Source organism: Dermacentor silvarum, chromosome 4, assembly GCF_013339745.2.
Source record: "Dermacentor silvarum isolate Dsil-2018 chromosome 4, BIME_Dsil_1.4, whole genome shotgun sequence".
NCBI classification, from domain to species: Eukaryota; Metazoa; Arthropoda; class Arachnida; order Ixodida; family Ixodidae; genus Dermacentor; species Dermacentor silvarum.
In genome coordinates this window covers 2,727,228-2,740,420 of record NC_051157.2, presented here as the reverse complement: position 1 = coordinate 2,740,420, position 13,193 = coordinate 2,727,228, and the positions used below count along the sequence as shown (strand labels likewise).

The 13,193-nt window shown below is 51.3% G+C and overlaps 1 protein-coding gene and 2 non-coding genes across 8 annotated transcripts in view; all 3 read right to left on the bottom strand.

Annotated features, from left to right (window-relative positions):
• LOC119448018 (fat-like cadherin-related tumor suppressor homolog) overlaps positions 1–13,193 on the bottom strand; it is a 653,800-nt gene that overhangs the window by 62,747 nt on the left and 577,860 nt on the right. For 4 of the 6 annotated variants that reach the window (XM_049666726.1, XM_049666728.1, XM_049666729.1 and 1 more), the window contains one exon: positions 2,947–3,278. The exons of the other annotated variants lie outside the window; for them this stretch is intronic. In XM_049666726.1, the coding sequence (XP_049522683.1) occupies positions 3,183–3,278 (96 nt within the window). In that variant the 3' untranslated portion in view covers positions 2,947–3,182. Of the gene's footprint in view, positions 1–2,946; positions 3,279–13,193 lie in introns of those variants that run through there. 6 annotated transcript variants of the gene reach the window in all.
• Trnak-cuu (transfer RNA lysine (anticodon CUU)) lies at positions 6,869–6,941 on the bottom strand. The gene has a single exon. It is a non-coding gene; the product is annotated as a tRNA-Lys (tRNA).
• Positions 7,769–7,841, bottom strand: Trnak-cuu (transfer RNA lysine (anticodon CUU)). Its single transcript has one exon. It is a non-coding gene; the product is annotated as a tRNA-Lys (tRNA).

Below are 13,193 nucleotides of genomic sequence, written 5' to 3'. Positions count from 1 at the left end.
GAGAAGTAACATGTTGAGTCCCAACTCGTTTCTTTTCCAGTCATTATAGCTATGACGACCAGAACAGAAACAATGTAGCAAGCTCCTACTTGCTCTCTCACAACAATAATTTGTTACATGAAAATGCAAAGAATTTAAAACGATCAAAAGTGCTCTATGCAATTTTAATGAAATTTTAAGGAAATTATACTTCATGATGACTGAAACTCTGGCAGTCACTCTTCATTTTGTTATTTTATTTTTTATTTAAAGGACCCTCAGGACCACATGGCATTAAAGAGAGGAGTGGGTACAAAGCAGTGGAGTAAAATAAACAAGTGCAGGGAGTTCTTGTAACATAATAATTCTCCTGATTATACAACGTTAGCTGTTCTGCTAGAAAGTTTGTTATCTGTGATGGCTACGATACTTGGTGGTTCCATTTCAGAGATGTACAGGGGATGACAGATTGAAAGAAGGACTTCGTGTTACATGAATCAATTCTTATCTTACTCCGATGATGGACGCAGTTTGAAATGCACTGAGGCCGCAGTATGAAGTCGTCATGAAGTTTGGTGTGACAGTAAATTTTATGAAATCGCAAGAGACGGGTGACTTTGTGGCGGTTAGCTAGTGGAATTTAAGTGATAGGTTAGTTTACATTGAGGTTATACTCGCGGTACGGTTATAATTATAAAGAATGAAACGAGTATAGTTATTTTGTACTAGTTCAAGTGAAGTAATAAGATTAATATGATTGGGATCCTGTGTTGCAGATGCATATTCAAGTTAGTCTTGTAAATCTGTAATTCTAAAGTAGACGGTGCTTTGGAAAAGTTGTGCCGTAAGTAGCCGAGCATGTGATTAGCATTGCTAATGACGCATAGGCGGAAAGTTTTCAATTTTCCGGGGGGGCACTTCGGGCACTTGATCTGGAAGTGAAGTCGTCGGCAATCTTATTCAAATTGATTTTGCGGGAGAGTTCTTTGTGGGCGTTCATAACTGCCAGATGGTTCAAACGGGCTTGTCCAGTCCTTGACCACAAGTACATTTTCAGTCGCCGAAGGCAAGAAAAGGACCTCTCGGATGTGGTCGACAAGACCGGTATGGCCAACGCAATTTTTTTAGCTTGGCCATTTCCGGCAAAAGGTTTTGCAGGTGTTCGCCCTTGCCCCCCTTAAACATGTGCACGATGTCCCCAAATGTGTGCAATGATGCCGACCTTTGCTGGCTTAAAATGTCAATCAGCATATCTCTGTGCAAAATCAGGTGTCCTGGTTCAAGGTCGTCATCGTAGAACTACAGTTAAACCTGCTTATAATGAACCTCCATACAACAAATTCCTGGATATAACAAAGTTTTTTTATTCCCCGCCGTGACTCCATAGAAGCACATGTATTTGAGACCTCTACGTAACGAAGTGGCAGCGGGAGACATCTTAGTCCGCAATACTCCCGTCCTGGCTTCAAATAACAAAGAGCTTCCCCTAGAATTATCGTACATATTTTCTTTGGCAATTTCTTGCTTGAAAGTTCGGTATGTTCCCAGTGCTGATTTCGTCTGCATCCCTGTTTTCCACAGACCCCTCTCTGTTTCCTTAACCTTTTTCTTAACCGCTGTTTCCTGGTTTGCACCCCTCCTGCAGTCCAAATTGACAGTTTTCTGGTCAACTTCCTCCATTTTGTGTCAACATTCCTCATGTACAAATAACTGAAAACTCTCCTTGCCCACCGCTTTTCTGCCATTTCTCTCAATCGCTCCTCAAATTCTATCTCGCTGCTGGCTTCCCTGCCCTCGAATGACGTCCATCCCATGTCATCCTGAACCCCCTGATTTGGAGTATTTCTGTGTGCTCCCAGAGCCAGTCTACCTACCCCTCGCTGCTTAACTTCCAACCTTGCTCCAACCTCTGATCTCATGCACAGGACCGCATTGCCGAAAGTCAAACTAGGGACCATCACCCCTTTCCAAATCCCTCTCACCACTTCGTACCTATTGTAATTCCACAGTGCCCTATTTTTCATCACAGCTGCATTTCTGCTACCTTTAGCCGTCACATATTTTTCATGTTCTGTTAGGTACTCAGCCCCATTGTTTATCCACACTCCAAGATATTTGTACTTATCCACCACCTCCAGCGTAACCTCCTGTATCCTATGCTCGCTGCCCTGATTATCATTAAAAGTCATGACTGCCGATTTTTCTTTACTAAACTTCAAACCTAAGCTATCTCCCTCTTTACCACAGATGTCCATTAATCTCTGCAAGTCTTCCTTGCTGTCAGCCATAAGTACAATGTCATCCGCATACATCGGTCCTGGTAATGACTGTTTAATCCATTCTCCTTGCTTGAAATAGGAAATGTTGAAGCCAAGTCCGCTCCTCTCTAATTTTTTCTCTAATCCTTGTAAATACAGCATGAACAACAGAGGTGACAGAGGGCACCCCTGCCTAAGCCCCTGCTGTATCTCTATAGGCCCAGATACCTTGTTTTCCCATTTTATAAGCACCTTATTACTTTTATAGATATCTTTTAAAAGATTTCTTACTCCATCTTCCACATCTAGAGTGCCCAGTATGTCCCACAAATCCTTTTGGATTACACTGTCATAGGCTCCCTTGATATAGGCAAGCCATAGGGGCCTGTGTTCCTTTTCTGCTATTTCAATACACTGTGTCAATGAGAACAGATTTTATACAGAATTACCTATATATCAAACTTTTTTGTGATCCCCTTTAGATTACATATATCCGGATTCAATTGTACTTACCTGTTTCATTCACAATAAAGTCAACGTGTGCATCACCCGAGGAGCAACAATATGGTGCGCTACCTTAAATTTCACTGCTATGTGAAATGCTCCTTTCACCACCATAGTGCTGTTGGAAATTATGTTATGTTATAGTAGCGGCACTCTCTCAAAACCAACGAGGCAACAGTTAAAAAAAAAGAAAAGGAGCCAATGGTTGGATGTTAAGTATTTATTTTTGCAACTTGAGTGCCACCCTAAACATATATAAGGACAATATACACAGCTTACAAGGCTGTTAATTAGCACAAGGCACAGTTTTGAGGCAATGTCACAGGCAAGCACTCAACACGGATGACACGGCACATTCCCTTAGAGAGGTCAAGCTCTCTGGCCACAAGCACAATCATGAATTAAAAATAGTAGATGGCAGTCCTTGCTTGGTGCCTACAGTCAGGCCACCTCCTCATCGCTGTCCTCAATGGCACACACCGCTGGCTCACTGTGTCGTGGCAGGTACTGATCAGGGTGGCAGGTGTATCGCTCCTCCTGTAAATGTGCGAGAGAAGGGAATAACATTTATTAATCCCACAGGAACTAAGGCACCAGTCCAGGCTTCCTTGGTAGGCTCAACAGATTCTTGACGTGCTGCACCAGAAGCAGGCACCACAATTTTTCTAACGTTCGTGTGGGAGTGGTCCACTTCTCCCAGCTGCTGGAATGCTTGTTCGATGGTCATTTGGAAGTATTGCGTTTCTCAAGGTGGATGTGGTGTGGCATTCCGATATGGTGTGTTTATTCGATGGATAGTCCCCACGTGTGTTTTATAAGTTGGAGAGCCTTGCTAATTATGATGTGTATAGTGCAATGTCAGTAATGTGTGTGCTTGTGCTTTTCACATGATTGAGGCGTCCTCTCTGGAATGCACTTTGTGGGGTCTCACACGTGCTCTTGGGACAAAGGAACGACAGCACAATAATGCAAACAATCAAAAGGGCATTTATTGCACCTTTCATACACTAATGTATGCTAGCCGAATTACTACCCATAGAACATTCACATGGGCACGCGACAAATCAAGGAAGTCCGACTCATCGCGACCGGATAGCGAGCGAATGTGTTTGCCCCATGCTATGACACCATCGCCTAGTCGTTCACGTGAACGGTCACGCGAACGGCAGCACGTTCGAAAGATCCGTGTTCGTCCATACCGGTGTCCTGCTCTTAGCCTTGCGAGACGGTCCCGCAAAGCGGGCCGGCGCACGCGCGAAGCGTCCGCATCGCTCACCGACCTCAACCCGCACCGCTCACCGACCCCAACCCCAACCCGCCTTCGAGCTTTTGCGCACAAGTGACCCCTCCATTAGGTGGCGTTAGCAGCGCGACACTTGCGCCATCTCTCGCAGTGCGCCGCAAGAACACTGACCGTAAAGCCACGCGGTGAAGCCAGATTACAGGAGACGGGAGCCGTGCGGGGAAAACAACATCAAGGGATACGTGAGAGTCGCGCATCCCCACAACTGATAGGGCAGCATTAACACATCTCAACACCATTCTGCACATGTGAGAGGTATGCCTCAAATCACAAAGCAGCACTGAAAGCTGCTTTGTGAAACCATTTTGAATCCTAGCAGGTGGGACATTAACACAAGCAGAAGCCAAAAATAAGTAGTTCAGGCACCTTATAATGTAACTGGCTATAGCACAGAACCACATATAATGTGTTTTTTTGCAACTCGCGTTAGGTCTCCCATAGAACTCTAGATAAACGCATACTAACTGTCACTGGCATAGCCAGGGGAGGGGTTTGGGGGCGTCAACCCCCCCCCCCCCCCCATTTTCCACGGAACAGAAAGTTTCAGGAGGTGAGCTCCTAAAGAGTGACATGGATAAAAGGGAAAGCTTGAATGTGAAACCAAGGCGAGGGCTAGAGGCGGTTCCAAGGGGGGGAGGGGGGGGGGGGACGGTGTTGACATGGGGGCGATCCCCTCTCCCATGCACAGAACATTATGGCCCCACTCATGGCGCGCCTCTACCTCATTCCGGATCGTGTTAACCATAACTGCTGAGAGGGATCAGTGCTAAAAATTCCGCACACAGATAAAAAGGGGACGAGCGCCTGCATAATACTTAAGGGTATTGTTGCTTCCCACCAGGCCTTCGTGTTGTCGAAGAGCTTCTCACTTCTCACTTCTGGTACTTGACTGAATCGTCAACCACGCTGCGCGGAAGAAAATCATTCTGAAAATATTGTGACTTGCTTGTCTAGGAAACGCATAAGCACCCCCACCCCCCCACTTCTGTTTTCATTTTCTTGCCACTGTCTCCGACTTTCATTATCTAATAAACTTGAAAAGAGCTTGCTGTTAGGCTAGTTTGTACATGCTGTTAAGAATGAAAACAGGGCAAAAAACGGGACAAGAAAGAAAGACCTACAGAACGTTGATTTGTGCACGGCAAAGTATATCAAGGAGGGGGGTGCTAGGCCTGGGAAGCTAAGAAATGGCCACAACAAACAGGTCGGAGGGTAGGTAGGTGAATGGCCACGAAGTCAAAGCAGAAACAAAAATATAGGAATGTTAGGGGCTGCCGCGCCGTTGAACGATCCAGTGAATGTTGATGAGTGCAACAGTGACTAACGGAAAAGAATTTTAAGAAGGGGAGTGTGGTGACAGATACAAGGAGAAGGGGGGGGGAAGGGGTGCTCATAAAAGGCGTCAAGAACGAAGTTGGTGGATAATTATGGACACAGGAATAGTGTCTCGTCACTGCCCGATCGCTCAACACCAGACGGCCGAGGCCAGTCGCCTAGCTGAGGCTCACCTACGCCGTCGCACCACGTGCCGCTTGCTGCGGAGAGCCCCGTCCTAACGTCTAGGCAATTTTCAGATTAGATGGGTGTCAGGAGATACGACACTTTCAAATGTCTCGGAGCTACTGGCCCTTATTTTACTGTGAACTACGGATGCTCTAATTTGCACAAACGCTTCTAAACAAGAAGCAGCCCCGCTTCAGACTGTCTTCCTCAACAATTTCCGAGTGTGATCAAGTAACAATATGCGTCGCGTGATTATTACAATACCATGACCACAAGTTACTTCCAAACATCTCTTGAAACAAGTCAGACAGCAGGTCACTGAAAGTGAATGAAACTTGTTCTAGTGCAAAGCTTCGTTCCTGTATTTTTAAATCTAGAATAATATAGCTTGCCCGTAATGCTGAAAGCGCGATTGAGTAATAGGCAACATACAAAATAGTACCTGCCCTTTTCTGTACGTAGCTGTGGCCGTACCACTCACAAGAAGATCTGACTGGTGTGGGGATTGAGGGTTGCGCCGGCATGATTGCGCGCGCTTCGCCCGCTCTGCCGTCCCTCGCCATCGTCCCCCGCTGGCCTCCTTCTCCGCCCGCGCCGCCTAACCGGTTCCCGCGGTGGCGCTGCGCACGCGGCGGTTGGCGGTGAGGGCGGAGCGCTGACGTCACGACGCGGCCGGTTGTCGGTCGCTAGCGGCGAAGCGTGGACTTCTCTCCGGGACCAGCGCACGGTACGTTCATGCTTTCCTCTCGTCCGCCGACACCTTTGTGACTAGGGCTGGAGCTCGCGCACGGTGCCTTTGCCCGTGCGGGGAGCGCGTACTTGGTGCTGATCCTTTCCCGACGCTAAGCCGACGAGCGGTGCCATTAGTGCTCGCGCGAGGTCGTACCTCGCCGAGCCGCACTTGCCGAAAGCCTAAGCCGAAGGATATTGCCCGTGCTCTCGCGAGTTGACCCATTGGTTATCGCCAGAGCAAGTAGCATAGCCGCCGGGACTTTTCCTAGCGGCGTGTTCCAGCTTGAGCCTGTGCTCTCGCCGCGACGTGCTATAGGCGCCTGTTATTGTATTTTCGCCCTGGTGCGGGACCCCTTTGGCTCCCCTCCGTGCGGGCGTTTGTGCAGTGCTGGTGCCAGCGGTTTCAGTAAACGGTTTCCGTCAACTCAGGGCTTTACTGTGTTTTTGCGTGCGTCGCTCGGTAGCCCCTTGCGGCCTCTGAGCTCGCGCGCGAGCGGTGCTGGAGGCGACGGCTGACGCGGCCCTGTGGCTCGCTAAGCTCGAACCCGCGGTGGTTGGTCTCCTGTGAGACACCAAGAACCCACACTGGCGCCCAACGTGGGGCCCGAACCCACGACCCTGAGATTAAGAGTCTCATGCTCTACCGACTGAGCTAGCCGGGCGTCGGGGGGATGTGGGGATTGAGGGTTGCGCCGGCAATCGGGCTTCACTGCTCTGCCATCCCTCGCCATCGTTCCCCGCTGGCCTCCTTCTCCGCCCGCGCCGCCTAACCGGTTCCCGCGGTGGCGCTGCGCACGCGGCGGTTGGCGGTGAGGGCGGGGCGCTGACGTCGCTACGCGGCCGGTTGTCCGTCGCTAGCGGCGAAGCGTGGACTTCTCTCCGGGACCAGCGCACGGTACGTTCATGCTTTCCTCTCGTCCGCCGACACCTTTGTGACTAGGACTGGAGCTCGCGCACGGTGCCTTTGCCCGTGCGGGGAGCGCGTACTTTGTGCTGATCCTTTCCCGACGCTAAGCCGACGAGCGGTGCCATTAGTGCTCGCGCGAGGTCGTACCCCGCCGAGCCGCACTTGCCGAAAGCCTAAGCCGAAGGATATTGCCCGTGCTCTCGCGAGTTGACCCATTGGTTATCGCCAGAGCAAGTAGCATAGCCGCCGGGACTTTTCCTAGCGGCGTGTCCCAGCTTGAGCCTGTGCTCTCGCCGCGACGTGCTATAGGCGCCTGTTATTGTATTTTCGCCCTGGTGCGGGACCCCTTTGGCTCCCCTCCGTGCGGGCGTTTGTGCAGTGCTGGTGCCAGTGGTTTCAGTAAACGGTTTCCGTCAACTCAGGGCTTTACTGTGTTTTTGCGTGCGTCGCTCGGTAGCCCCTTGCGGCCTCTGAGCTCGCGCGCGAGCGGTGCTGGAGGCGACGGCTGACGCGGCCCTGTGGCTCGCTAAGCTCGAACCCGCGGTGGTTGGTCTCCTGTGAGACACCAAGAACCCACACTGGCGCCCAACGTGGGGCCCGAACCCACGACCCTGAGATTAAGAGTCTCATGCTCTACCGACTGAGCTAGCCGGGCGTCGGGGGGATGTGGGGATTGAGGGTTGCCCCGGCAATCGGGCTTCACTGCTCTGCCATCCCTCGCCATCGTTCCCCGCTGGCCTCCTTCTCCGCCCGCGCCGCCTAACCGGTTCCCGCGGTGGCGCTGCGCACGCGGCGGTTGGCGGTGAGGGCGGGGCGCTGACGTCGCTACGCGGCCGGTTGTCGGTCGCTAGTGGCGAAGCGTGGACTTCTCTCCGGGACCAGCGCACGGTACGTTCATGCTTTCCTCTCGTCCGCCGACACCTTTGTGACTAGGACTGGAGCTCGCGCACGGTGCCTTTGCCCGTGCGGGGAGCGCGTACTTTGTGCTGATCCTTTCCCGACGCTAAGCCGACGAGCGGTGCCATTAGTGCTCGCGCGAGGTCGTACCCCGCCGAGCCGCACTTGCCAAAAGCCTAAGCCGAAGGATATTGCCCGTGCTCTCGTGAGTTGACCCATTGGTTATCGCCAGAGCAAGTAGCATAGCCGCCGGGACTTTTCCTAGCGGCGTGTCCCAGCTTGAGCCTGTGCTCTCGCCGCGACGTGCTATAGGCGCCTGTTATTGTATTTTCGCCCTGGTGCGGGACCCCTTTGGCTCCCCTCCGTGCGGGCGTTTGTGCAGTGCTGGTGCCGACGGTTTCAGTAAACGGTTTCCGTCAACTCAGGGCTTTACTGTGTTTTTGGTGTGCGTCGCTCGGTAGCCCCTTGCGGCCTCTGAGCTCGCGCGCGAGCGGTGCTGGAGGCGACGGCTGACGCGGCCCTGTGGCTCGCTAAGCTCGAACCCGCGGTGGTTGGTCTCCTGTGAGACACCAAGAACCCACACTGGAAAACACCGGTTATCTGAAACAAGTCTGGCCTGCAAACAAGAAGACACACGATAGCACGCTGTCTTCTTTTTGTTCGGCCCCGTTTTTAGCGCTGATCGTTTGCCTAAGTCATGTACTAGCTAGGTGATTGACATACATTATATAAATGAATGAATTCGTAAACAAAATTTTAGTGGTTTTTGATATCAGCATTTTTAAAAATAGCATAAGGATGATAGCATAATTCGATGCGAAGTGGCTGCACGCGTTAGCAAAGAAAAAATTTTGTCAGAAGTTAAGCAAAGTGTTCTTTCGGCAACACAAAAACATGCGTTAAGGCATTCTTGCCCGGGAAGTGCTAGGAAATTGTCTTCAATAAATAAACAACCTCAATAAATAAGTAAATAAATAAATAAATATATATATATAAATATATATTGTGAGACGTCGGCCGATGCGATGCCTTTATTTCTGAGCAGCCGCCCGAGTCAGAGACGAAGCACCGCACGAGACAAAAGATGATGATGAGTCGTATGTACAAATGAAGACGACGATATGCACAAATAGCGCTCACACAAGATGATGAGTCGTATGTACAGATGACGATGACGATATGCGCAAAATGCGCTCACACTAACTTCCCCCCTTCAGGAAAGCGGTCAGCAAGACCGCAAGCTAGAAAGGGTAGGTACGGCGAATGTAAGGTTTCAGGCGAGAGACGTGAACGATTTCAGTAGAGCGGCGGCGGCGGTCAGTAGCTGAGCTGACAGGAGTGACGCGGTAGTTAACGGCCGATGTTCTTTGCAAAACGGTGTAGGGGCCGAGATATCTCTGGAGAAACTTTTCACAGAGGCCCGGTGCGCGAACAGGTGTCCACAAAAGAACTTCGTCGCCTGGGCGGAACGAAGCAACGCGACGCGTCGCATCATAACGAATTTTCCTTTTGTCCTGAATGGTAGCGGTGTTGGCGCGAGCAATTTCACGGCAGCGGGCGATGCGAGCAGCAAATTCTTCAGGAAGAGACGCGGATGGAGCCGCAGGTGCTGAAAGGAGTGTAGTGTCCAAGACGAAAGACGGCGCACGACCGTACACAAGGAAGAAGGGACTGTAATTGGTTGTACGTTGGACGGCAGTATTGTACGCAAACGTCACGAAAGGTAGGATGGTGTCCCAGTTGGTGTGATTGGGTCGAACATACATTGACATCATGTCGGACAAAGTTCGATGAAAACGCTCGGTAAGGCCATTTGTTTGCGGATGGTACGCTGATGTGGTCTTATGAGTGGTGTCAGAGGCCTGGAGGACTTCACGAAGAACATGCGAAAGAAACATCTTGCCACGGTCACTCAGGAGGACACGAGGTGCGCCGTGGCGCAAAACGATAGCGTGCACGAAAAAGTCGGCGACTTCGGAGGCAGTACCAGAGCGGAGAGCAGCTGTCTCCGCGTACCGCGTGAGATGATCCACTGCGGTAACGATCCAGCGGTGACCAGCGGGCGTGAGTGGGAGGGGTCCGTACAAGTCTATGCCCACAATTTCGAAGGGGGTGGACGGGCATGGTAGAGGCTGCAGAGGACCGGCTGGAAGGGATGTCGAGCGTTTTCTGTGTTGGCATGACGCGCAGGAGCTAACGTATTTGGCGACAGAGACGGAAAGACCCGGCCAGAAACAACGCGTTTTGATGCGGTCGTAGGTCTTAAGAAAGCCCAAGTGGCCAGCCGTCGCGTCGTCGTGAAATGCTTCTAATACTTGGAGTCGAAGTGAGCGAGGTATGACTGGTACCCACCGGTTACCGGAAGGATGGTAGATTAATCGAAATAACGCTCCACCCTGAAGCTTAAAACGTGAAAGTTGTCGCCTTAAGCGACTGTTGGGGGGTCGTGCCAAGCCAGTAAGTCGGTCGATCAGCGTTCGGCAGTATGGGTCAGTACGCTGGAGTGAGACGAGGTCAGTGGACGGAAGAAAGTCAACTGAGGCAACCGCCTGTCCCGGGCTACTGGACGTGTTCTGAGACGTGTGGCTAGATGGGGACGTGCAGACCGAAGGTGAAGCATGGGCGTTTGGAGACAGCGGGCAGCGTGACAAAGCGTCGGCATCTTGATGTTGTTTGCCGGACCTATACGTGACAGTAAAGTCATATTCCTGCAAGCGCAGTACCCAACGGCCTAGGCGTCCAGACAAGTTTTTCAGGGACGACAACCAACAGAGGGCATGATGGTCGGTCACAATTGTGAAATGGCGGCCGTAGAGATAGGGTCGAAATTTTTGTATTGACCACACGATGGCGAGGCATTCCTGTTCTGTAATTGTGTAGTTGCGCTCAGCAGGAGAAAGCGTACGACTTGCATAAGCCACGACTTGCTCTTCAGATTTCTTATTCCGCTGCAGCAGGACAGCGCCAAGTCCATGCCCACTGGCATCAGTGTGTCAAATAGTAGGGGCGGTTGCATCGAAATGACGGAGCACGGGCCCTGACGTGAGAAGTCGTTTGAGGGTCTAGAAGGCGGCTTCACAGTCGTCCGACCACACAAAGGACGCGCTCGAATTCAGAAGTTTGTGTAGAGGAGCGGCGATGGTGGCGAAGTCACGGACAAAGCGGCGGAAGTAGGACGCGAGTCCTAGAAAGCTGCGGAGTTCTTTAAGTGTGGTTGGTGGCGGAAATTGCAGCACTGCAGCGATTTTATCGGGATCAGGCTGGATGCCATGCTTACTGACGACGTGGCCCAATACTTTAATGCTTCGGCTTGCAAAGCGGCACTTTTTAGTATTGAGTTGGAGACCAGCCTTTGCTAGACACGTCAGAACTTGGTCTAGACGTTGTAGGTGCTGGGAGAAACTCGACGAAAAGATGACAATGTCGTCCAAGTAACAAAGGCATGTCTTCCACTTTAAGCCACGGAGTACTGTATCTATCATACGTTCAAACGTAGCTGGCGCATTGCACAGTCCAAAAGGCATCACGTTAAATTCGAAAAGGCCATCAGGTGTAGCAAACGCAGTCTTTTCTTTATCTTGCTCATGCATTGGAATCTGCCAATATCCTGAGCGCAAGTCGAGGCTCGAGAAATACTCGGCACCTTGTAATGTATCCAAAGCATCGTCAATACGAGGCATAGGATAAACATCCTTGCGGGTAATTTTGTTTAGCGCCCTATAATCGATGCAAAAGCGCACAGAACCATCCTTTTTCTTAACAAGCACAACAGGAGAAGACCAAGGGCTTGCTGAAGGCCTTATAATGTTGCGTGTCAGCATGTTGTTCACTTGTTCTTCTATAACTTTTCGCTCCGAAGGTGACACACGGTACGGGCGACGGCGAATGATGCGAGAGCCGTCTGTTTCAATTCGATGAGTAGTTACAGCGGTCTGACCCAGGCCTCGCGAAGAAACGTCAAAACAAGCTGCATGCTTCATTAAAATGGTGAGGAGTGCATCCGTCTGGGCCGGATTGAGATCTCCACTCAAGGTGGCCTTAATAGCACTAGTGTGGCCTTCTGCGGGCGTACAATGCGCGGAAGATGTGGCAGGCGAAACACTGACGACACATACCGGCGCAGCGTCGGCGAGCTTGGCGACGGTAGACCCTTTGGGCAGTAGTAGTGGCTCAGGAGTCGTGTTAAAGGCTGTGAGGCTGGCATAGCCACTTGAGAACCGGACCAAGCAAGAAGCGATGGCGAGTCCTCGAGAAATGCAGCGCTGAGAAGGTACAACCAATGCGTCTCCATCGACAATGTCTGTTGACTCAAGGGTAAGAACACGTTCTTCGTCTGGTTGTATAATAAAATCCGCTGCTGCAATGAGGTTGGGACACGGGGAATCGAAAACAGCATAAGTCTCGGTGTCGCTGATGTGGATGCTTGGGTCGCCGCACGAAATTAGTGCAGAAGCAGCAGACAGGAAGTCCCATCCTAATATCATCTCATGAGCGCACGTCGAAAGCACCGCAAATTGCACATGGTGACGAATACCGTCTATCAGGACGCGAGCTGTGCACTGTCCGGTAGGAAAGATGGGAACGTCATTGGCACCACACAGGACCGGACCAACATACGGCGTTTGCACTTTTCGCAGACGGAAGCACAGTTCACGATGTATAACAGAAATAGCGGCTCCAGTATCTACAAGGGCGTCGACGGAAAGACCTTCCACACAAACTGAGAGCAAATTGGCGGGGCGAGCAGGAGGAATTGGGACAGTCCGATACGATGCAGTTTCTCCTCCGAAAACTGCAGCCTCTAGTTTTCCGGACGGGTGTCCACAACGTGGGAAGCAGCACGCAAGGGCGATGAGGAACGGCGGTAAGGTGAAGGAGAGCGATGCCGGGACGAGCGGGATGCTCGAGCCATGTCCTGGGAAGGTGAAGGAGAGCGACCGGAAGAGGTTGTGTATGGTCCGGGAACGTACGAATCTGGGCCTGGTATCCTTTCTCGCTCAAAGGTGTCATAGCCTCGCCTTTCACCTGGGTGACGCCCGGGAACGTAGGAGTCAAACCTATGTGCGCTGTCTCGCTCAAAGGTAGCATAGCCCCGCCTTTCATCTTGCTG